General features: G+C 53.9%; 2 protein-coding genes across 4 annotated transcripts; one reads left to right on the top strand and one right to left on the bottom strand.

Annotated features, from left to right (window-relative positions):
- The first annotated feature begins 37 nt into the window (after positions 1-37).
- Positions 38-10,669, top strand: ANKRD54 (ankyrin repeat domain 54). Of its 3 annotated transcripts, none has more exons than XM_086402756.1 (8): positions 38-466; positions 2,528-2,575; positions 7,196-7,289; positions 7,973-8,044; positions 8,524-8,571; positions 8,644-8,768; positions 8,914-9,021; positions 9,337-10,669. In XM_086402756.1, the coding sequence occupies exons 2-8, from the start codon at positions 2,555-2,557 to the stop codon at positions 9,409-9,411; spliced, it is 543 nt and encodes a 180-aa protein (XP_086258882.1). In that variant the 5' UTR covers positions 38-466; positions 2,528-2,554; the 3' UTR covers positions 9,412-10,669. The 3 variants fall into 3 exon arrangements, with proteins under 3 accessions (XP_086258882.1, XP_086258883.1, XP_086258881.1); XM_086402757.1 differs by having other exon boundaries at positions 7,191-7,289; positions 7,978-8,044; XM_086402755.1 differs by having other exon boundaries at positions 7,191-7,289.
- A 7,686-nt stretch (positions 10,670-18,355) lies between these two features.
- GALR3 (galanin receptor 3) lies at positions 18,356-20,231 on the bottom strand. Its single transcript, XM_086402754.1, has 2 exons — positions 19,752-20,231; positions 18,356-19,154 (listed from the first exon to the last, which is right to left on the bottom strand). Exons 1-2 carry the CDS (start codon positions 20,108-20,110, stop codon positions 18,374-18,376), a joined length of 1,140 nt encoding a protein of 379 aa, XP_086258880.1. The 5' UTR covers positions 20,111-20,231; the 3' UTR covers positions 18,356-18,373.
- Between the last annotated feature and the right edge of the window lie 1,243 nt (positions 20,232-21,474).

The raw sequence follows: 21,474 nt of genomic DNA, 5'->3' as shown, positions 1-21,474 counted from the left end.
CCCGACCCAGTTGCCGTGGTTGCACGCCCGGCCCGCCAGCTCGTCCGCTGACAGCGAGCCATTAGGGCGGAGGGAAGCGGGTCCGTTGGTCCTTCAGGCACGAGGCTCCTCAGGCGGCCAGGCCCGCGCGGAGCCGTTGCCATGGCAGCCGCCGCCGGGGGCGCGGACGACGAGTCGCGCTCTGGCCGCTCAAGCTCCGACGGCGAGTGCGCGGTGGCGCCAGAGCCGCTGACGGGTCCCGAGGGCCTCTTCTCCTTCGCCGACTTTGGGTCTGCGCTGGGCGGCGGCGCGGGCCTCCCGGGCCGGGCGTCCGGCGGGGCCCAGTCCCCGCTGCGCTACCTGCACGTCCTGTGGCAGCAGGACGCGGAGCCCCGCGATGAGCTGCGCTGTAAGATCCCCGCGGGCAGGCTGCGGCGCGCCGCCAGGCCCCACCGCCGGCTCGGGCCCACTGGCAAGGAGGTGCACGGTGAGGAGCTCGGCGGGAGGCGGGGCTGGCCTCGGCTGATCTCTCCAGCCCGCTCAGGATGAGTCCTCCGACGTCTGCGCTACGGACCTGGAGTGACCCCTGAGTCCCCTTCCAGTAGGAATAGTAGTCGTATGACTGCTAAGGACCATGAGTGTAAAAAAAAAAAAAGTAGTCTTCCTGCTCAGAAACAGTCCCGGAGGCTTTTCACATTGGGTAGTTCCTGAGTAGAAACGGATTCCTAGCCCCAGGTGTAGATAATACATGGGGTAGTGGAGAATATTTTCGTATCAGAGCCAAGTCGTACCAGCTTCTTTAAATGCACAGACCTGGGTTGGACTTTTCTAGCTCATGGTGGCCTTAGGCAAACTACAGACCCTTTCAGTTGTAGTTTTCTTATCTGTAAAATGGGAATGGTATGCTTTACAGGAATGTTGACAAGTTAGGTAAAGTAGGAAATGTATAGTCAATATTTGGCCATCAACGTGTGCCAGACAATGTTGGGTGATAATGTGGTCATTTTCTTTTCTTTTTAAGATTTATTTATTTTTGGCTCTGCTGGGCCGTCTTTGCTGAGCGCAGGCTTTCTCTAGTTATGGTGAGTGCGGGCTATTCCTTACTGTGGTGCGCAGGCTTCTCCTGGCGGTGGCTTCTCCTGTTGCAGAGCATGGGCTCTAGGTACACACTTCAGTAGCTGCAGCTTCTGGGCTCTAGAATTCAGGTTCAATAGTTGTGGCGCATGAGCTTAGTTGCTCAGAGGCCTGTGGGATCTTCCTGGACCAGGTATCAAACCCGTGTCCCCTGTATTGGCAGGCAGATTCTTAACCATTAGACCACCAGGGAAGCCCTGTGACGGTTTTTGATCCTCATAATAACTCATCAAGATCCAGATACTGTTCCCACTTTACTGAAGATAAAACTGAGGCTTGGAGAAATAACTGTCTTGCTCTAAGTCACATTCCATCTTTGGAAGGAATGATGCTAAAGCTGAAACTCCAGTACTTTGGCCACCTCATGCAAAGAGTTGACTCATTGGAAAAGACCCTGATGCTGGGAGGGATTGGGGGCAGAGGAGAAGGGGACGACAGAGGATGAGATGGCTGGATGGCATCACTGACTCGATGGACGTGAGTCTGAGTGAACTCCGGGAGTTGGTGATGGACAGGGAGGCCTGGCGTGCTGTGATTCATGGGGTCGCAAAGATTCGGACGCACTGAGCGACTGAACTGAACTGACTGAAGTCACATCAGTAAAAGTTGGTTGTGCTGGTGTTAGAACTCCTGCTCTGATACTTCTTCCATATTTCTTTTACATTTTATGGATGCCATGGAAACCAACACCCTGAAAAATTTAAGAATGGGGACTTTTAGATTCCCTCTAGGACCTACTCATATCTTAGTGGTGTTATGAGGATTAATTGAGAATTTGAAAGTGCTGTATGAATGTAAGGAATCATATATCTGAATTGTAATTTTTGTCCATTTCTCTGATGATAAAAGTATTGCTTTCTATTAGCCTTTAATATAGAGGTAGTGTCATTGTGGAGAAAAAAGTTTCTCTGTGGGAATTATCAAATTTAAATATGCCATTTGGGAGTGGCCTGTTTTGAAGGAGAATATAAGATTATATGTGTAACCAGCTCACAAAGAGTTTTGTGTAAATCATCTCATTTGATTTTTACAACAACTTAGGACTGTCAGGACAGAGCTCAACGTTGTTTGTACTTGATAGATCTGAAGCCCAGGGGCTTAATTAACTTGTTCAAGGTCACCAAGTGGCAGAGCCAAGATCTGGCTGCAAAGGCCTTGGAGGATTTGCTACAAAATGTGGCTTTTGCACGAGCTGTGTCACATTTCAGGTTTCTCCTGGTTATATCCTGGCACCTCTCTTTCCTTTTAGATTTTTTTTTTTTCCATTTGGCAGTGCTGTGTGCGACACACACATGGGTCCTTAACCACTGGACTGCCAGGAAGTTCCCAGGAAGCCATCACTTTCTGCTTCATCATGGCCATTGCTGGGTTTTTTTGTTTGTTTTTTTAACTGGCACTCTTATTCTCTTCACAGCTCTGAAAAGGCTGAGGGACTCAGCCAATGCCAACGATGTGGAAACAGGTGAGTGTGCAGAGTGAGTCTGGCTCCGTGGTCTGGTCAGGGAAGGAAAAGTCCACATCACCAGTACCTGGGAAGACAGTGCTTGAATTCTGCCAGCTCAGCCCTGGGACCACTGTATCTGTTGTATAACTGCTGTCGTCTTACAGATGACAAGTCTGGTGCAGATGCTTACTCTTCGCATGCTTGCCTGCCACCCTGTCCTTACTGGTGTCAGAGTGTTTATTACCCTGTGAGCCCCCTCATGGCGGGAGCTTTTGTATCCCTGGCACCCAGCCGCAGAGTGGGAGTTTTTGGGACCTTGTGGCTAAAAGGAATGAAAATCAATCAACTTGAACCGCCAGGAGAGCCACCATCTGCATAGAGCCCTTCCGCTGCTCCCTGAGGCTTGGTGGTAGTGGGGTTCTCAAACTTAAGTTGACAGAACATCTGAAAGGCAGGGGTGGGCTCCTAGCAGGACACGGCTCTGTTTTTTTTGTTGTTGTTGTCGCTCTTCATCCTTTACTAGCTGATAGGGCAGTAGCAGCATCAAAGGTACAAGACAAGTTATAGGGAAAAAAAAGATTTAATTTTATCCACTGACTTACTTCATTCTGTGAATCAGGGAAAAGTGGTATATTGGTTTTCTGTAACTGCTGTAACAAATAACCACAGATATAGTTGTGTAAAACAGCACCAGTTTGTCATCATACAACTATGAAGGTTGGAAGTCCAGCTTAGGTCTCATCAGGCTGAAATCAGAGTGTCAGTGGGGCTGTATTTCTTGCCGAAGGCTCCATGAAGAATTTGTTTCCCTGCCTTTCCCAGCTCCTGAGGCTGCCCACGTTCCTTGGCTCGTAGTCCTCTCCCTTCATCTTCAGAGTCAGCGATAGTAGACTGAGTCCGCACACTGGTTCTACCAATGGGAAAAGGTTCTCTGATGTTAAAGACTCATGTGTTAGATTGGGCCTACAAAATCCAGGATAATCTAGCTGCTGCTGCTACTAAGTCGCTTCAGTCGTGTCTGACTCTGTGCGACCCCGTAGACGGCAGCCCACCAGGCTCCCCCGTCCCTGGGATTCTCCAGGCAAGAACACTGGAGTGGGTTGCCATTTCCTTCTCCGATGCGTGAAAGTGAAAAGTGAAAGTGAAGTCATTCAGTCGTGTCCGACTCTTCTTGACCCCATGGACTGCAGCCGACCAGGCTCCTCCATCCATGGGATTTTCCAGGCAAGAGTACCGGAGTGGGGTGCCATTGCCTTCTCCAATAATCTAGCTAGAGGTTGCTAACCTTAATCCTGTCTGTGAGGTCCCTTTTGCTATGTAAGGTAGCCTATCCATAAATTCTGGCTATTTAGCCATAGGCATCTTTGGGTGTTGTGATTCTGCCGTATCTCACGTGGCCATCATTCTATTTTGAGAGTGCGATGCTGTGGTCAACAGATAAAATATAAGTGTAGATAAAGGGCCATGGATAGGAGAGCAGGCATGGAGAGGAGGTTGTTCCCCTCAGGGAGCTGGGCCTTGAGTGGGTCCCTTATCCCTGGCAGAGCATAGTGAGCAGGCCTAGAAACTGGAGGGCTTTTCAGCGCTCTCCAATTTCATCTCTTCCATGAACTTTAATATTGTGGAATATTTGGGTGGTAACCTATATGGCTTTTCAAGGAAAAATGATATATTCTCTTTTTAATACCTCTAGTGTATGGCCAGAGAATATTCTAATTATACTTCCCTTCCACAGAAAGTCTAGTTTACCTTTTTAAATTTTTTTAAATTTTATTTTATTTTTAGTTCACCTTTTTTTAATAGGTTTACTTTCTCTTTTAAATCGAAGCATAGTTGAAGTACAATATTATATAAGTTACAAGTGTACAGTATAGTGATTCACAATTTTTACAGGTTATACTTCATTTATAGTTGTTACAAAATATTGGCTATATTCCCCCTGTTGTATAATATATCCCTGTAGCTTGTTTTATACCTAATAGTTTGCCCCTAATAGTTACTTCCCCACCGCTATATTGCCTCCCCTCTTCCCAGTGGTAACCACTGGTTTGTTCTCTATGCCTGTGAGTTTATGTCTAGCTTATCTTTTCCTTTTCACAACAGTAAAAGATGTTTATCAGCTTTCACAATCATTAGCCAGTGTCTAGCTTATCTTGAATCAGGTGTCCACATGGTAGTTTCATTATTTTGGTGGAAATGCTGTAATTTTCCATTCAGAGTCTGTGACACACCCATCAGGCTCTTGCAGGACTCTGATAGCAAAACTGGCTGTACTTTAGCTTTTTCACTCCTTTTTACTGTATGGTTAGCATTCTGTTTTCTTGCTTCATGTTTGTTGGGTCTTTGGTATAGGTTAGCAATTATAGTGGGTGTAAAATTTCTGCCCTCCTATGGTTAAATTATACGTACCTTTCTGTGAATTCATAATCATTTGAAAGATTTTTTTTTTTGGCTGCACCAGGTCTTAGTTGCAGCATGGGGGCTCTTTAGCTGCAGGATCTTGTAGCTGTGGCATGTTAACTCTTGGCTGCAGCATGTGAAATCTAGTTCCCTGACCAGGGAGCGAACCTGGGCACCCTATGTTGGGAGCTCAGAGTCTTAGCCACTGAACTGCCAGGAAAGTCCCACTGAAAAGATTTTAAATGTGAAAATGATATATGCATTTAAAATCTTTTAAAAATTAGAAAAATATACAAGAAAAACATTTTAAATGTCAGCAAAGGAGCTAATCTTTGTTAATATTTTGGTGAATATCCTTCCTGTCCTTTTTCCTGTACAGAGGAATTTTCTTGATGAGCTTGTAGACTGTGCTGTATACACAATTTTACAGCCTGCTTAATGCTTTATGTATCATAAACCTTTCCCATAGTCTTCATAACCATTTGTTCTTTTTCAAAACAGAAGTGCCATCTTTCCTATTTATAGAATAAATACATAGCTGTACAATTTGTGTAAAGCTTGTAAAAAGCAGAAATTACCTTGTAATTCCATTCCCCAGCTGAAACCACAGTTTGTAATGGATGCACATGATGCCTTCAAAGGGACAAAGCAAGAGTTATTCAGTTAGTCATATATTTGCACACTGGTTTTTCACTATTAAGATAATTTCCTAGGAATGGGGTTTCTACATCAAAGGATACGTGTGTCTTGATGGCTTCTGATAGGTGTTGCTAAAGTGGTTTCCGAAAAGACTGTTAGCTGTACAGATCACAAAAATAGAACCATTTACTTTATCTCAGGGATGCTGGCTCTCTTTTGGTGACTGCACTGATGAACACCAAGGTGACCTGAAGCTCTTCCTTCTTTTCCACTCTTATAAACCTTTCCCATTCATTCATTCCCAAACCATTCATTCATTTATGCAGTCAGTCAGCAACATTTGTGAAACAGGTCAAGTCATATCTCCATCCAGGATATTAAGAAACAAAATAAAAACCTACAGTATAGCTGGAGAAGAAGCGTATAAAGTGACACCATTTCTAAAAACAAACAAAAAACCCAAAGAAAGGGAAGTCATGTGTTTAGTCAGAGAGGTAAAAGTTCTTGAGCAGGAGAAACCTGGGTTCCTATCCCAGCCCTCCTGTTGGCTTGGGTTGGAGTCTGTCTCCTCGTCTGTAGCATGGACATGGTACCATGTTGAGTGGTTGAGGGTCTTGGCAGTCAGGCAGCTGATGCCTGGCTGGTGCTTGGTGTACAGGCAGTTACTCTGAAAGAGCTCAGCATGTTAATGTGAGAGCAGCAGGATGACCAGGGCACCACAGAGATGTGGGGGTCAGAGGGGCTCATTCACCTTAAGGAGACGGGAGAGATTCATGGAGCAGGAGATTATCTGGGCTTCGCCTGGAAGGACTTGGGTCCTTGAGAGGTTCGCTGGGGGATTGCTAGGGCATTCCACTGCTTGCTCTAAAATGATGTTTGGCAGCAATTTCTACATTTCAGTTTGGACATGGGCATGCAATACATAATGCCTCCCATTTTACAGTGGCTCCAGACTTTTCAGAAAAGTACTTTCATATCCATTATTCTCATCATGGCAGCTCTAGAGGTTGACTGGGCAGAAACTACTCCCATTTGCTGGTGAATGGGGGCCCAAATCTCGGCCTTCCTGCTCCCAGCCCAGCTTTGCCCACTGCCGCATGCTGTTGGCAATGAACTCCTTTCCTTTTTGCTCAGCTCGGTCTGGGACTTGGTCTGCATGGCAGAGCCCAGGCTCTGTCCACTCTAAAGGGCTGCCTCTTGGGAGCTAAGTGAGCGTCAGCCAACAGATGTGCCCCAGTTGGATGGATGTGTAGCCAGACTCCTGCCCCTGTAGAGGGGCAGGACCAAAACCAATACTGGGGATTTCCATGACTCCAGAATTCCTGACCCTGAGGGCCGAGATCCTTCTGTGATGCTCTGTCCCAAGACACGTACTTGAGCACCCAGCACCCATGGTGCTCAGTTGTGCCCTCAGGAGAACAAGTCCCTTGTCACGGCAGTCCTCCAGGGGCCGCATCCTGGAGGGACTAGCTCTCCCACACATTATGGATGCCTTGCTGGAAGGGGCCCTGAGGACCCTTGCCCACCCCCGGGGCTGCAGCTTGGCTGACGCCGCCACTCTCCCTGCTTGTTCCCTCTGTCTTGGCGGTGCCAGTGCAGCAGCTCCTGGAGGAAGGCGCGGACCCCTGTGCAGCTGACGACAAGGGCCGGACTGCCTTGCACTTTGCCTCCTGCAATGGCAACGACCAGATTGGTGAGTCCTTGGGAGGTGGGGGAGGGGGGCTTGGTGAGTATTCTGCCTCCAGAGACACTGGGGAACAGCACACGGCCGGTGGGGGGCTGCTGGAGGCGAGGAAGGCTGGACCCTCCCACGCCTCTGGCCTGTGGAACTGGCACTGCCAGGCTAAGGTGGGCTCACCTGGGGAAAGAACGAGATCGACCCCAAGGTCGGACCGGACCTTCCAGACATTCAGGCAACATTTACTCAGTGCTAAGGGCAGCAGTGGGACAGCCCGCCCCCAAACCCAATTTTTTTTTTTCCCAGAAGTCTTTTTAGGATGTGGTATAACTTGCAAACAGTAAAGTCTCTATGTACATACACTGCTGTGTCCACCTCCTGGATCAAAATATAGAATCTTTTCAGTGCCCGGCATCCTGTCTCATGCCCCTTAAGAACCTTCACTAGCAGCCACAGCTGTTGGGAGAACTTTCTTTAACCCTAAAATCTCAGTCCCGTATACCTGCACAGGCTCAGGGACCCTCCCAGAAGCCTTAGTTCATGGTGCTCAGCGTCCTGCACACAGGCCTCACGAGTGAGCAAGGTAGTGAAACCGCACTGGGCAGCGTACTGGCTTTCAGTGTTCCATGTAGGGATGGAGGCTAGGATGCTGCCAGTAGACACCCCCAGCGGCTCCTCTGGGGCTTTCCTTTTTCCAGTACAGCTGCTTCTGGACCACGGAGCCGACCCCAACCAGCGAGATGGGCTGGGGAACACGCCACTGCACCTGGGTGAGCGCCTGGAAGCTGCCAAGACAGGCTCCTTTGATGGAGAGCCCAGGGTCCTGCAGGCCCCCAGCAGGCTCTCCTGTCCCCTGGGGAGAGCCTGAGTCCCCAGGGCCGTACTCCCCTTGGGCTGTGTACATGGCTGACCCCATCCACTGTTGGTTGGCTGTGCCCCAAGTAGAGCTGATTTCACAACCTGAACTGGCTCAGCAGCAGCTCTGCCGGGGGAGGTTCCCGCCCTGTGGCCAACTCTCATCATGGCTTGTGGCGAGGCGGGTCCTGCCTCCCAGCCTCAGTTTCCCCAGCTGTGTAGGGAGGAAGTTGGGTTTGATCGCTGAATCCCCCCAGTTGCTGCCTCAGTGATGCCTCTCGGGGTGTGATCTAGCACCTGAACCCTGAGAGACACAGTCCTGCTCCCTCCTGCGGGCACCCAGGGCCACGCCCCCCGCGGTCCTGAGCTCTCAGTCCCTGTTCTCCTTCCTCAGCGGCCTGCACCAACCACGCCCCCGTCATCACCACGCTGCTGCGAGGAGGTGAGTGCTCCCCTCCCCGTCCTCTCTCCTCCTCCCCCTGCTCAGCATGCTCACCGCTGTCTGTCCCCCCAGGGGCCCGGGTAGACGCCCTGGACCGAGCGGGCCGCACACCCCTGCACCTGGCTAAGTCCAAGCTCAACATCCTGCAGGAAGGCCACTCCCAGTGCCTGGAAGCCGTGCGGCTGGAGGTGAAGCAGGTGAGCGCTGAGCCTGCAGCACTGAGTGGGTGACTTAAGGGTTCACGTGGACCCCAGCCGACACCTGGTCCAGCATGCCCCTGGGCAGCAGCCTCAGGCTGCTCTGTGCCTGTGGGCACACCCTCAGCCTGCCCTCTGGTTTCAGATCATCCAGATGCTGAGGGAGTACCTGGAGCGCCTAGGGCGGCATGAGCAGCGGGAGCGGCTAGATGACCTCTGCACCCGCCTCCAGAAGACGAGCACCCGCGAGCAGGTGAGCGCAGCTGCGGTCCAGACCAGGGCCTGGCAGGAGCCTCAGAGTGAGCCGGTCCCCGCTCTGAGGCTGGAGAGAGAGGCATGGCTGCTGGTTGCCGTCCTCTGTGGGCCTCAGAGCCTCTGTCCACCTCCTTGGAAGCGGCCTGGGTCCTTCTCTCTGGGTCAGCGAGGATTCACCCTTGGACAGCTGCTCCATAGTCCAGGGTGAAGCCCTCACAGGCCCTGGGAGAAGAGACCGTGCCTGCCTCTGCGCCTGTGGTGCTGTGGGGGAGACCTGGGACACCCCATCACAGAGCCTTGGTTTCCTCCACAGGTGGACGAAGTGACCGACCTGCTGGCCAGCTTCACCTCCCTCAGCTTGCAGATGCAGAACATGGAGAAGAGGTAGCAAGAGCGCCGCCCTGCCCGCTGCCTCCCCCGCCCTGCCTGCTGCCCTCTCGCTACAAAGAAAAGGCCTGGCGCCTGGGACCCCGTCTGCCGAGGCCTCATCCCAGCTGCTGGGAGGCAGAGGCGTTCTCTCACTGACCTCAGCGCTGCTCCCAGCTGTAGTCTCTGTCATGTCCGTGGGCCGAGACCACAGCCCCCAGCTTCTTCCTTTGGCTCCCGCAGCAGCACAGCCACGCCTCAGCCCTGGCTGACTTGACACGCACTCTCCTCACAGGCCTTGCTCATCCCACAGCCTCCCTGGTGCCCTCAGCAGGCCCCAGACCCTCCTCTGAGTCCCCTCCCAGCCGTGGGCTTGTTGCAGCCAGCCGGGTGGGCTTAGGGCAGGCACCCTCTGGCCTAGGGGGCTTCTTGGCTGGCCCTGCACCTCTCACCAGCACTTAGATCAGGCTTGTCACCGGACTTGCAAGGAGACATGGCAGCTAGTTTCTTTGGTTTGGAAGGGGTCAGGGGGTTGGTGAAGCCTAGACCTTAGAAATACAAGGTTAGGGAGGACCTAGCTGAACCCAAAGCAGAAATCCCCAGCCCTTTTTTGCCCAATCACAGAAACACCAGGAAGGTGTAGCCTTTCTGCAGCCTAGTTGTAGCAGGCGAGGAGAGGCCCTCAAGATGGCCACATTCTAATCCCAGGAACCAGTGAACACCACCTTATATGATGAAAGGGACTTTGCAGATGTCATTAAGCTAAGGTCTTTAGACAGGGCGATTATCCTGGATTATCCAGGCAAGCCTGATGTAATCACATGGATCCTTATTAGAAGGAAGCAGGAGCTCAGAGAGGAAGTAGGGGACAAGGTGACCAATCAAGAAACGAGTAACGCGAGGCAGGGGTCACAAGGCAAGGAATGAGGCGGCCTCCAGTAGCTGGGAAAGGCAAGGAGGGCTTCCCTGGTGGGCCAGTGGAATCCACCTGCCAATGCAAGGGACACAGGTTTGATCCCTGGTCTGGGAAAATCCCACATGCCTCCAGGCAACTAAGCCTGTGTGCCGCAACTACTGAAGCCCAAGCACAGCAGTGAAGACCCAGTGCAGCCAAAAAAATAAATTAAAAAATAATAATAATAAGGCAAGGAAATGGATTCTTCCTTCATAACTTCCAGAAGGAACCAACCTGCTGACACCTTGATTTTAGCTCAGAGATACAGGTTTCAAATTCTGACTGCCAGAACTGTAAGAGAATAAATTTGTGTTGTTTTAAGCTACTAGATTTGTGGTAATTTGTTGCAGTAGTGAAGGGAAACTAATACTCTAGTGAAGGCTCAAAAACACACAACCCTGCAACTTCTACCCTGGCAGAAGCCGACATTCCCCTTGGGGCTCAGAGATGCAAAAGGAAGCGCCCCCTCCTGGCAGGGATCTGCCATAGCGGGGAAGCCTGAAGGGAAGGCTTGCGAGACCCAGCTGTCTCCCAGAAAACATTTGACTACGGAGTCAAGATAGACTTTTCCCAAATTGTCAGTCCTGGTTCTGCTCTTGCTCTGCCCCGCTTTCCCTCTCGCCAGACTCGAGTCCTGGCTGCTTTTCAGGAGGAGGGGAGTTTGTCTCCCAAATCCCAGCTTGATCAGATCTGAATTGAACTCATGGGACCTAGCAGTTCCCCAGACCCTAAAGAAGAAAGGACCTCTGGGGAGGCAGAATGTGATATTCAGGCCTGGGGCTGCCTCCTGGGCCCTGGGAGAGGGGAAACTGCAAGCCCCATCAGGTTGCCAGGGTTGGGGAAAGACTGGGGAGAGAGGAGGGCAGAGGACGCAGTAGCGATCCTGCATGCCACAACCGAATGAATAAGTAAACATTTTAAAAAAGAGGAGCAAACACGCACGTGGGCCCTGAGCGGGCTGGGCTGGGCAGGGCGAGATGGAGAACCTGACAGGTTGCCCACACAGGAGTCAGCTCTCTCCCTGGCTGCTCCAGGAATAACCGAGTTTGTGAGGGAAGCAGTGGGGAGGGTGGTGGTGGCAGGAAGAAAAAATCCACATCTGTTGATTTCACCTTCTGGATAGGGTCCTCTTCTCTACACCTCCCATTTCATTCACGTTGGAAATACCTCTCAGGCACTTGCTTTACACTCACCAGGGCTCCAGGTGGGAACACAGCAGGGGAAGAAAACACAAAATCCCTGCCACGCAGATGGTGGTGATGCTGGGAGAAGGGTATTCACGGGTTCTCACAGCCATCCTGTGAGATAGCTGGCCTTCCTGCTGCTTCGGATGGGTAAGAAAAGGCAGGTTTGCCAGAGTGACCCAACGGGGCAGCTGGGGTGGAACCTGGACTCACCCCCAAAGCTCATGCTTCCACCATGCCTGAAGTCCGAGTCTTCTCAGAAGCGGTTTCCTAAAACTGAGGGCCACAACATTTGTTGAGCTCCTGCTACGTGCCAGCAGGCCTATTATACAAGCCCTTTGATTTAGTGTTTGCAGTCAAAGATTAGCCAGCACCCTTGCTCACTATTTTATAGATGCACAAGATTGAGGCTCAGAGAGAGAGTAACTTGCTTGAGGTCAGATAGCAGCATGTGACCCAGCCGAGCCCAGGAATATCTGCCAAGATTCCCAAAGTGCAGATCTCCCCAGTGTTCATAAGACCCAGTAGACACCGTGGACCTTACTGAGTAAATCTCTCTCCCCACGTGGGGAGGGGCGGGCCCTTTCCTCGCTGAGCACGTGGTGCAGTGTGCCTGGTGTGCGAGGCCTGCACCTGGTCACCAAGGGAAGAGAGGACAGGGCAGAGTCATGGGACTGAACTGGGTCTGGAGTGGTCTTTGCCCATCTTTGGTGGCTGCCCACACTATTATAGGCCTTCTGAGGTGGTCAGAGAGCTGGGAGCAGCATGAGCCAGGCCTGGTAGACGGACGGACACTAGCTAGCTGTGGGACCAGGAGATGGCATGGGAAATGTGGGGCCCAGGAGTGTGAGGGGCTGGCCAGAGAGGGAGATGAGACCAGGCTGCAGAGATCCTGAGGTCAGAAGATTTGCCCTGGCGACAGAAAGCAGGTGAGGCAGGCTCACCTCCACCCTCAAGGTCATATGCGTCCTTACCCAGAGCAATCACCATGAGCTCCGGGGAAAAGACCCCCTCCTACCAGATCCCCAACTGCTTCAGAGGCTGAGCCCAAGCCAGGGTCAGGAGGACAGGACGCTGGACTGATACATACCTGGATAATCCAACAAAGTCCCCAGCTCCCCCCAGCTATAGGGAATGAGAGCCCAAAGGCCCTGATGCTGACTCTCCAGCGACCACTGAGACCTCAGCACACGCAGGGAGATATGATCAGTTCACTTGACAGTTGAGGAAACAAACTCAGGGAAGCAAAGGAGTCTTGCCCAAAGCCCCAGACCAGGACCCAGAGTAGTCCCTTGTCTCTATGACTGGCCCATGCCAGCCTAGTGACGTTCTCCCACTTTGGAAGCTGGGGAGGATGGCACGTTTATTAAATGCCCTTGGCCATCAGCATGCCCAGAGGGGGCAGAGGCAGATGAATTGAGCCTCCTCCACAATCGAGTTGGATTGTGAGGGTTCTTGGGGTTTTTTTTTTTTTGGCCACACCATGCAGCTTGTGGGATCCTAGTTCCCCAACCAGGGATTGAACCTCGGCCCCCGCAGTGGAAACTTGGAATCCTAACCTCTGGACCACCAGAGAAGTCTCAGATTGTGAGGGTTTTTAGGGTTCTGATGGAGGCAAGGATGTGCCCGGGAGAGCCCTGGAAACCTCTCATATAGGTGGCAGCAGCCAGAAAGCAGCCCGGGGCGGTGTGCCTACCTTGCAGCCTGGCTCAGGCAGCTCAGTTCACAGTACTAAGAGGTCAGCTGTAAAGTGCAAGAGCCAGGATTCAAACCTGGTGATGTGGCTCACAGTCCGTGCCTTGACCCCTGCACTGTGCCACCTCTCTGAGTTGACCTGGCAGGCCCACCAGATGCCCAGTCCAGCATCCTCCCCAGAACCACAGCCATCCAGAGCACCCCCAGGAACTCCCAGCTGGCACCCCTTTGCCCCTCAACCCCTCCTTACAACCCTTCCCCCTGCTTCAGTCTCACCCCTACGCAGAGCCCAAGCTGCTAAAGCAAGGTGGCACCAAGCAGATGCCTCAATAAATCAGTCTTGTCCTCTTAAGCCAGAAACAATTCCACCCCCACAGCCAGTCCTTCTGGCCTCATGCCATCTTGGATCCAGCCGGCAACTTGCAAATGAGCCCTGCATCCAGGCTGAGGACTAATGTTCATTCATAGGGGAACTCGGGGTGGTTAATTGGTATTTATGTCCCCAGGTACACACCTTGAAGTTGATAGATGGTGCTGTTCCTGTCAGCCAGAGGCAGGGAGAGAGACTGGTTAACACGGTTGTGCCAAGGTCCTCACCTCACCCACCCTCCCTGGGGCTGAGTTTCACATTGGCTACATTTGCTACCTGGGGTGGGCTGGCGGTGGGGGTCACCATTGCACATTCAAATTCCTCCCTCCCCTTAAAAAAAAAAAAAAAAACAAACTTCTATCTGCCTCTTCTCTTCCCTAAAGACCATGAAACTGAAATCAGACCAACTTGAATTAGACCCCAGCACTGTCTGGGACTACCTCTGTGATCTTGGGCCAGTGACTTAATCTCTCTGAGCCTCAGTTTCTCCAAATCCAAACTCTAAAGCAGATGAGACACACCTTCCAGGGCCAAGTACAAGGTCTGAAATACAGCAGGCGCCCAGTTCACCACTGCCCACAGACACCCTCACCATGTCCCCAGGCCCCTTGTCTCAGTGGGTTCCCACAGAGCTCAACATCCCCCCACTGCCACTCCCTGTAGCCTAAGCCAGAAGACTGGGCGTTATCTGGGACATCACTTTCCCCCACCCCGTAACATTTAATCACTATTTAGCCCCAACAATTGTACCTTGTATGTGGTTGTCCCATCTGTCCATGTCTCTCTACCCATTGCCATGTCTTGGACACCTTCATCTCTCTGGGTTCTCACACCAGCCTCTTAACTAGTCTGCCTACCCTCAGCTTCATTCTGCTCTCCCTCCCCAGGTACAGTCTACCTTGCAGCCAGAAAGAATTCCCTCGAGAGTGTATCTGATCCGGTCACTCTTTTGTTCAAAATCTTTCCATGGCTCCCCCTGCCCTCGGGACAAAGTACAGTCTTGGTTACAGACAGGATTTAGAGAATCCTTTGCAGCTGCCTCCCCCAACTTCTCCCACCTCACCTCCTGCTGGGGCTCCCTTGTACCTTGTCCCAGACCCTGGGTGTGTCGTGCTGTGCCTGCGTCAGGTGGAGGACTCCAGGGCCTGTGCACATGTTCTCCCATCTCCCCCTTCCACATGTGCACTGACTCGCACTTCAGGGCTTGGCTTGGGCATTAGCTCCTCCCAGAAATCTTCTTTGCCTCTCCAAGCTGGGTAGGACCCTCCTCTGGGCTCCCACAGTCCCCCATGCTTCTATCTTGCTTTCCTGCAGAACTCTGTATTGAGTAGGTATTCAGACTTGAAGGCTGCAGGATCAATCCTAACAGGTTGGTACAAACAGGAGGGTGAGAGAGTTACATAATTCAAATCTCCTTCCAAATAAGAGGAGCTCCATCCTGACCCCCAGGCTGGCCCGAGACCTCATAGGAGGCTCAGGTCAGGTGGATTCTCCTGGGCCCTAGGGGCAGTGACTGGGGCTCATTCAGCTTCTGGACAGCCCGATTGCCTGCCTGTGGTCCTCCAGGACTCAACTCTCTCCACCAAAGTATTACAATCATCTGCTCTTCCACACATTTCATTAGCCTCCTGAAGCAGACCTGGGAGCTTCAGGGGCTGAGCCTAAGCCCAGCATCAGGCCATCAGTCTTCCTGCCAAATCCATGGCAAAAATACTGTCCCAGCCCCAGGCCAAGCCCTTGGTGGTAGCTTTCCTGGCCCACGGCTCACAGAACAGCCTCTGGGTTAGATCCTTGCTACCAGTCTGGCACCTCCAACCCAGCCTCTACACAGCAACAGTGGGCCCCTCCCTTCCTGAAAACCTTCAGGAAGGTTTTGCCTGCCTGAAAGGATGGAGTTCTTGTCCCCCGCCAGCTGACCTAGGAGGCACACGTGACCTCACTGCACCCACCCTCCCAGCCTCCCCAGACCCTACCCCACCCTATCCAACCCTGCTTCAGCTACACAAACCCACATACTGCTCCTACCTGTACCTGCCCTGGCCTTTGCTCTGCCTGGCAGGCCCGTCCCACCTTTTCCCAGGAAAAATGCCTATTAAATGTCGTCTCCTCTGGGTATCCTGCTTGGACTGGTCAAGGAAGGCAGGCATTTCCTCCTCTGGGCCCTGTGTACTTTTCTGTTATGGCCCCATGACACAGTGCTATCCTTTCTTCTTTTGGTTTTTGGCTCTCCAGCTAGACTAAGTGCTCCCGCAAGGCAGGGGTCAGGCCAAATTCACGTCATCTCCGACTTCCTCTCGAGGGCTAGATTAAGGCAGGCATTCAAATGTTTGAGGGATAAAGGAAGAAAGGGTCACGCCTTGCCTTCCCTGGCACCTCTGTCCTCATGTATCATGTCAGCCGCCTACTCTAGGCCAGGCTGTATGGCCCTCCGTTAGTCGGGGTGTCTGGGCTTCTTTATCTAGCTCCAATGGGTCAGGGAGACCCATTCAGAAGCAGCAGTCAGAAGCAGGAGGCCTCGGGGTCCAGCCAGGGTCTGGGCTGTACGAGTGTCCCTCTGCCAGGCCACTATGCAGGGCTTTCACTGACGGACCCCTCCCCCAGGCCTGGAGTTTCATTCAAGTTCAGGCTCTGGCTCTGTCACTCCCTGGCTGGGCGCTTGTCCATTTTGTTTGCAGTCTGTCACCTGTCCGTGCCCACAGAGGTGACTGTGGAGGAGCACCAGCCCACCTGGGTGGCTGGACCAACCATGGCACGGCCACCCTGCAAGATTTTATTCTGCACTTTGACTTTGCGGGCTCTCACCATTGTCGTGTGTAGCAACCCTGTCAGATGCTCTTAGATGTTTTTCCAATACTTCCCAGGCTGCCCCGAGAGCCATTCCTCTCGCCCAGTTAGGACCCTGGCTCTTCCTCAATTTTGCCACTTAGCTATGATCAAGTACCTCATCTCGAGCCTCAGCTTTCACTCCCACAAATGGAGGTCATATCCCTTGCCTGTTGGTGCGAGGCACGGATGAGGCAGGGGAGGTGTGAGTGATGGCCGTGGGAGACAGAGGCCACTCTGGGGGCTGCAGAAGTGGCAGCATCACAGCCCCTGCCCTCCAGGAAACTTTCCCACTGCTGCAGCCTGAGTCAGTCAGGGACATCTTGGCAGAGACCGGGGAGAAACAGCCCGGGACCAGGTGTCAGCCCTGGTGCTGGGCCCTGGCAGCACTGGCTCCCCAGCTGGCTCTCAGCCTCCCCCTGAGAAGGCTGACTGCCACTCTGATCCCTGGGTCTGTGGCAGGTGGCAGGCAGTGAGGAGGTCTCAGCAGCTGCCCAGTGTCAAGGAGGGCCTTTCCAGGGTGCCCAGCAGCTGGGGTATGTGTGCTGGGGAGACAGAGAATTGGAAGGTCTCAGCCAGAAGCTAATAAACAATATTGGCTTATGGTGAAGGAGGAAGTGGGCAGCTCCACAACCATCGAGACTGATCTATTGCTTAATTAGGAGGTTTCCACAGCCACAGACTATGCCAGCTGTGTGTAGGGCCAGGTAGGGAGGGTGCCACAGGGTAATCAGGGCTGCTGGAAGGCCAGCTGGGGTCTGAGTGCAGCTCAATGTCTCCTCTGAGCCAGGAGCCTTAAGTGGCTGAAGGAATAATGCGAGAGGTTGGGGTCAGGCAATGGACCTAGGACTTGATGCCTGGGGCATGCCCATCAGGACCCGCTGTCCTGAGTACTGAAACAGAATTCTGCTATAGCAGGGGGCTAGGGGCCCTCTGCGGTTTCAGGCAGCCAGTTGAGTATGGGGAGCTATAGGTTTGGGGAAGAGAGCTGATGCAGAATCAGGAAGAACCAAGAAAAACACTGGAAACCATGGGATCTGAGAACAGAGGTCCCAGAGGTGGAGAAGTCGGTTCTTCTAAGTAGAAAAAGGTAAACAGCAGTAGGTTTGAATCCAGACTCTCCCAAACACTAGTTACGTGGCAAATCACTAAACCCCTCTGATTCCTGATGTCTACATTTTTAAAGAGGAACGAATGATATCTACCTTGCAAAACTGTAATTAGATTGAAGAATGTAATACCACAGTAGCTGTTCCCTTCTCCAGGGAATCTTCTCAACCAAGGAAAGGAACCCAGGTCTCCCACATTGCAGGATTCTTTACCAGCTGAGCCATCAGGGAAGCCCCATGGGATACATATGAAGTGCTTAATAAATATTTGCTATATTTATTTTGTATCTGTTAGTATTAAGTTACTCTGACTTCCCTGATGGCTCAGATGGTAAAGAAATTGCCTGCAATGCAGGAGACCCAGCTTCGATCCCTGGGTTGGGAAGATCCCCTGGAGAAGGGAAGGGCAATCCACTCCAGTATTCTTGTCTGGGAAATCCCAAAGGCAGAGAGGCCTGACGGACTACAGTCCTTGGGGTCACAAAGATTGGACACGACTGAGCGACCAAGACTACCACTACACTATTAAGTTACTCAGGACAGCGCTTCGAAGGGAGAAGGAGCTTGGTAGAGGAAGCAGGGCTTCCAAGATGCTAACAGAGTTGGCAGAATGGGCAGAGGGGCTACCCTCCTTCCTGCCAGACTTGCTATGGACACAGTCTGGGGCCTGGGGGCCTGCGCTTGGCTGCGTGGAATCATTTTCACCGTCCAAGGGTGTCCACTCCATGGATTGAGTATCCACTGCTCCTCAGAGGGCTCCTGGCTTTGGCCCTATCCCCTAGTACGGTCCGGCCCTGGGGGAAGAGGAAGGACAGATGGACACCCGGCAGAGCGGAGGCAGACAAGGTTTATTCTGGTACTCTGACAGGTAGGGCCCTGCACGCCTCTCCACCACCTGCGGGCTCCGGACCCCGCTCCCCGCCCCAGTCGCCGCCCGCCGGCAGCCTCCCGCGAGGCCGGGCGTTCCCGGAGCAGCCAGCGGCGTCCCCGGGCCCCGGGCGGACGCGACGGAGGGCGCGGCGGGCACCACCCGGGGGGCAGCGGGCGCGGGGGCGGCGGCGGCCGCAGGGCCACAGGCGGCGGAGGCGCGCGCGGAAGTGGCGGGAGGCGAGCGCGTAAACGAGCGGGTTGAGGCAGGAGTTGGCGTAGGCGAGGCAGTGCGAGGCCAGGCGGCAGGCGTAGGTGGCCGGGCTGAAGGCGAAGCGGCCGTACCAGAAGCAGAGGATGAGCGCGTGGTGCGGGCCCCAGCAGAGGGCGTAGAGCGCCGCCACCGCCAGCATGACGCGCCCCGCGCGGCCCGTGGCTCTGCGCCGGGCCTCGGCCGCCGCCGCGCCCGCGGGGCCCACGGCGGCCCAGAGGAAGCGCAGCGTGCGCCCGTAGGCCAGGCTCACCACCGCCACGGGCAGCAGGTAGCCGGCGGCGAAGGTGGCCACGTCGAGGGCGCGGCGGCGCGCGTCCTCCCAGGCGGGCACACAGAGCTCAAGCGCGCCGTAGCGCACCGTGCCGTAGTAGCTGAGGTAGGGCGCCGAGAAGAGCGCCGCCAGCAGCCAGACCAGGCCCACGGCGGCGCGGGCGTTGCGCGGCGTGCGCAGGGCCCGCGAACGCAGCGGGTGCCGCACGGCCAGGTACCTGCGGGCGGGCGCGGAGTCAGCGCGGTGGCCAGCGGGCGGCCTGGATACCGCCCGGTATCCAGTGAGCGCGCGCCGGGCCTCGCTCGCAGGGAGGTTGTGAGGATGAAGGGAGTTAGCGCGCAAAGCGCTTGGAGCAGCGCCCGCGGCACCTAGCGAGGCTGGGTCGGAGCTCAGCGAGAAGTGACCAACCGGCTCAAGGTCATCAACGAGTCAACTAGAGAGTGAGCCTGGGCTTGACCCCAAGTTTCAACCCCTGAAAGCCGGTCTGACCACAACTCGGGCCAGATGTGGGCGGTAATAAAATAGCTGATGAATTTCATTCGTGTGTTCCTTTGGCCATTCATTTCATGCTTACAGAGCACGGACTAAGTGCCAGGCCCTGAGCTGACACTTGGAACACAGAGATGTTCTCTGGATTCTCCCAGTGAAGATGCGGTGAGGACAGGATGACCCCCTCAAGTATGCCCTGCAGGTGCCCGGAGACCGGTTGGTGGGGGCCAGACAGCTCTTCTTTTTCTCCCTCCCCCTCCCTTTTTGGTCCCCCATTTCCTCCCTCCCCTCCCCCAGACCGGGCCGCGTTCCCAGCCCAGCGCACCTGTCCACTGAGACAGCCGCCAGGGTGAAGCTGCTGGCGTACATGGTGAGGTAGATGAGCAGGTGCACAGCCTTACAAACCAGGGCCCCGAAGAGCCAGTCGTCCAGCGTGTAGATGGCGGCCTGGAAAGGCACGCAGCACAGGATGAAGCAGAGGTCAGCCGCCGCCAGGTTGAGGATGAATAGATCCGTCGTGCTGCCCGGCTCCTGCCAGGCACTCGGGCCAGGCTGCAGCAGCACTGCCAGCACCAGCCCGTTGCCCACCGTGCCCAGCAGGAAGATGAGAGCAAAGACCACGGGCACTGCCACAGCCCCCATACTCCCCGGGCTGTCTAGCGAAACATTCTGGATATCAGCCATCTTCCCAACAGATGGGCACCTGAGGAAGAAAAGCTGGAGTCCTCAGCTCTGGTCACTCAATTCAGGGGTCTAGTTCCCCCACCATAGGCCTGGCCAATTCTCCTGGGGTGGAAGCTTGTGGGGGATAGGGGTGTTGGGCAGACAAAGACAAAAGTTATCCCTGGGACCCACTGTGCCAGCTCCTGGCAGTCTCATTGGTGTCTAAGGTGGGTTTCTCAGTTTCCTAGGAAACATCCCAGGGCCTGAAGGACTGATTAGGTAGTTGATAGACACCTTCAACCAATGATGCAGGTAAAGACACATGCAAAGCGGGTGCGGGGAGGGGCAGTTCCAACCCCAGGATCTGGTGTATTTTCCTCACTTGTCAATGGGGATCTGAAATACAGGGAAGACTTTTGGATATTAGTCAAATTCAGCCAAACATGGGTGACACCCCTGAGTCACTGGATAGTCCAGCTTAGTGACAGCACCACCTGGCATAGCTGGGAGCACCATATAGGTCACTGCCCCCTTTTCACATGAGGAAACTGAGGCTCAGAGAGGGGACTTGGGAAGCTAGTGTCACACTCTGAGTGATAGACCTGAGGTTGTTGCCGCCGTGGTACCGACTCCCAGGCTGGAGCACTCATCTGAGAGCTGTAATAGGCGGTGCCCCTGACAACCCGCATGTGTGCATGTGCGTGTGTGTTACATCTATGTAAGCTGTGATCACCTGACCCCTGTCGCACCCCATGGCCCACATCGGCTGCTACCTGTGGGTCTCCCTGCATGCTTGGACCTCTGGGGTGGCTGGATGAATGAAGGGCAAGGGGGCCAAGCAGGGAGGAGGAAAGAAAGGTGGTATCTTTGAGACACCCCCATCCCAACATGCAGGAGCCCCCACCCCCACCCCGGCAAGCCCAGATGGGCGACACAGACCTCAACCCTGATGGGCTCCTGCTCTCCCTGGGTGAACTGACCAGGCTGAAGCTGCCTCCTGGCTCAGTGGCTGCCTCTTGGTGCCTACCTGCAGGTACAGCTCTGCCTCCCACTGCTCCCTCTTCTCCTTTAAGTCCTCTCCTCTCCCTCCGAAGTAGCCGCCTCCTCCTCAGCCCCTGATTTTCCCCAGGTGGCATGCTCTTCTGCCTGGCTCTCCTCTCCTCCGCCTCTCTGCGTTGCTTCTGCCTTTCTGCAGCGAGTAACCCATTGATCTCGCTCTCTGAGATTCTCGCTTTGTGGTTAACCCCTCTGTGCCCAAGGCCCAGTCCATTCCTGGCCCTCTCACCTCCTGTGGTCCTGCCTACTCACTCTACTCCACATCCTCTCTGCTCCAAGAAGGGCTCCAACCCGAGTTCAGATAGGACTCCTAGTCTTTTTTTTTTTTT

The sequence above is a fragment of the Bos grunniens genome, chromosome 5 (assembly GCF_055505025.1).
Source record: "Bos grunniens cultivar Pamir isolate PY7600 chromosome 5, Bosgru_T2T1.0, whole genome shotgun sequence".
Lineage (NCBI taxonomy): Eukaryota > Metazoa > Chordata > Mammalia > Artiodactyla > Bovidae > Bos > Bos grunniens.
The sequence above is the reverse complement of the archived record's forward strand: the minus strand, read 5'-3'. Positions and strand labels throughout refer to the sequence as shown.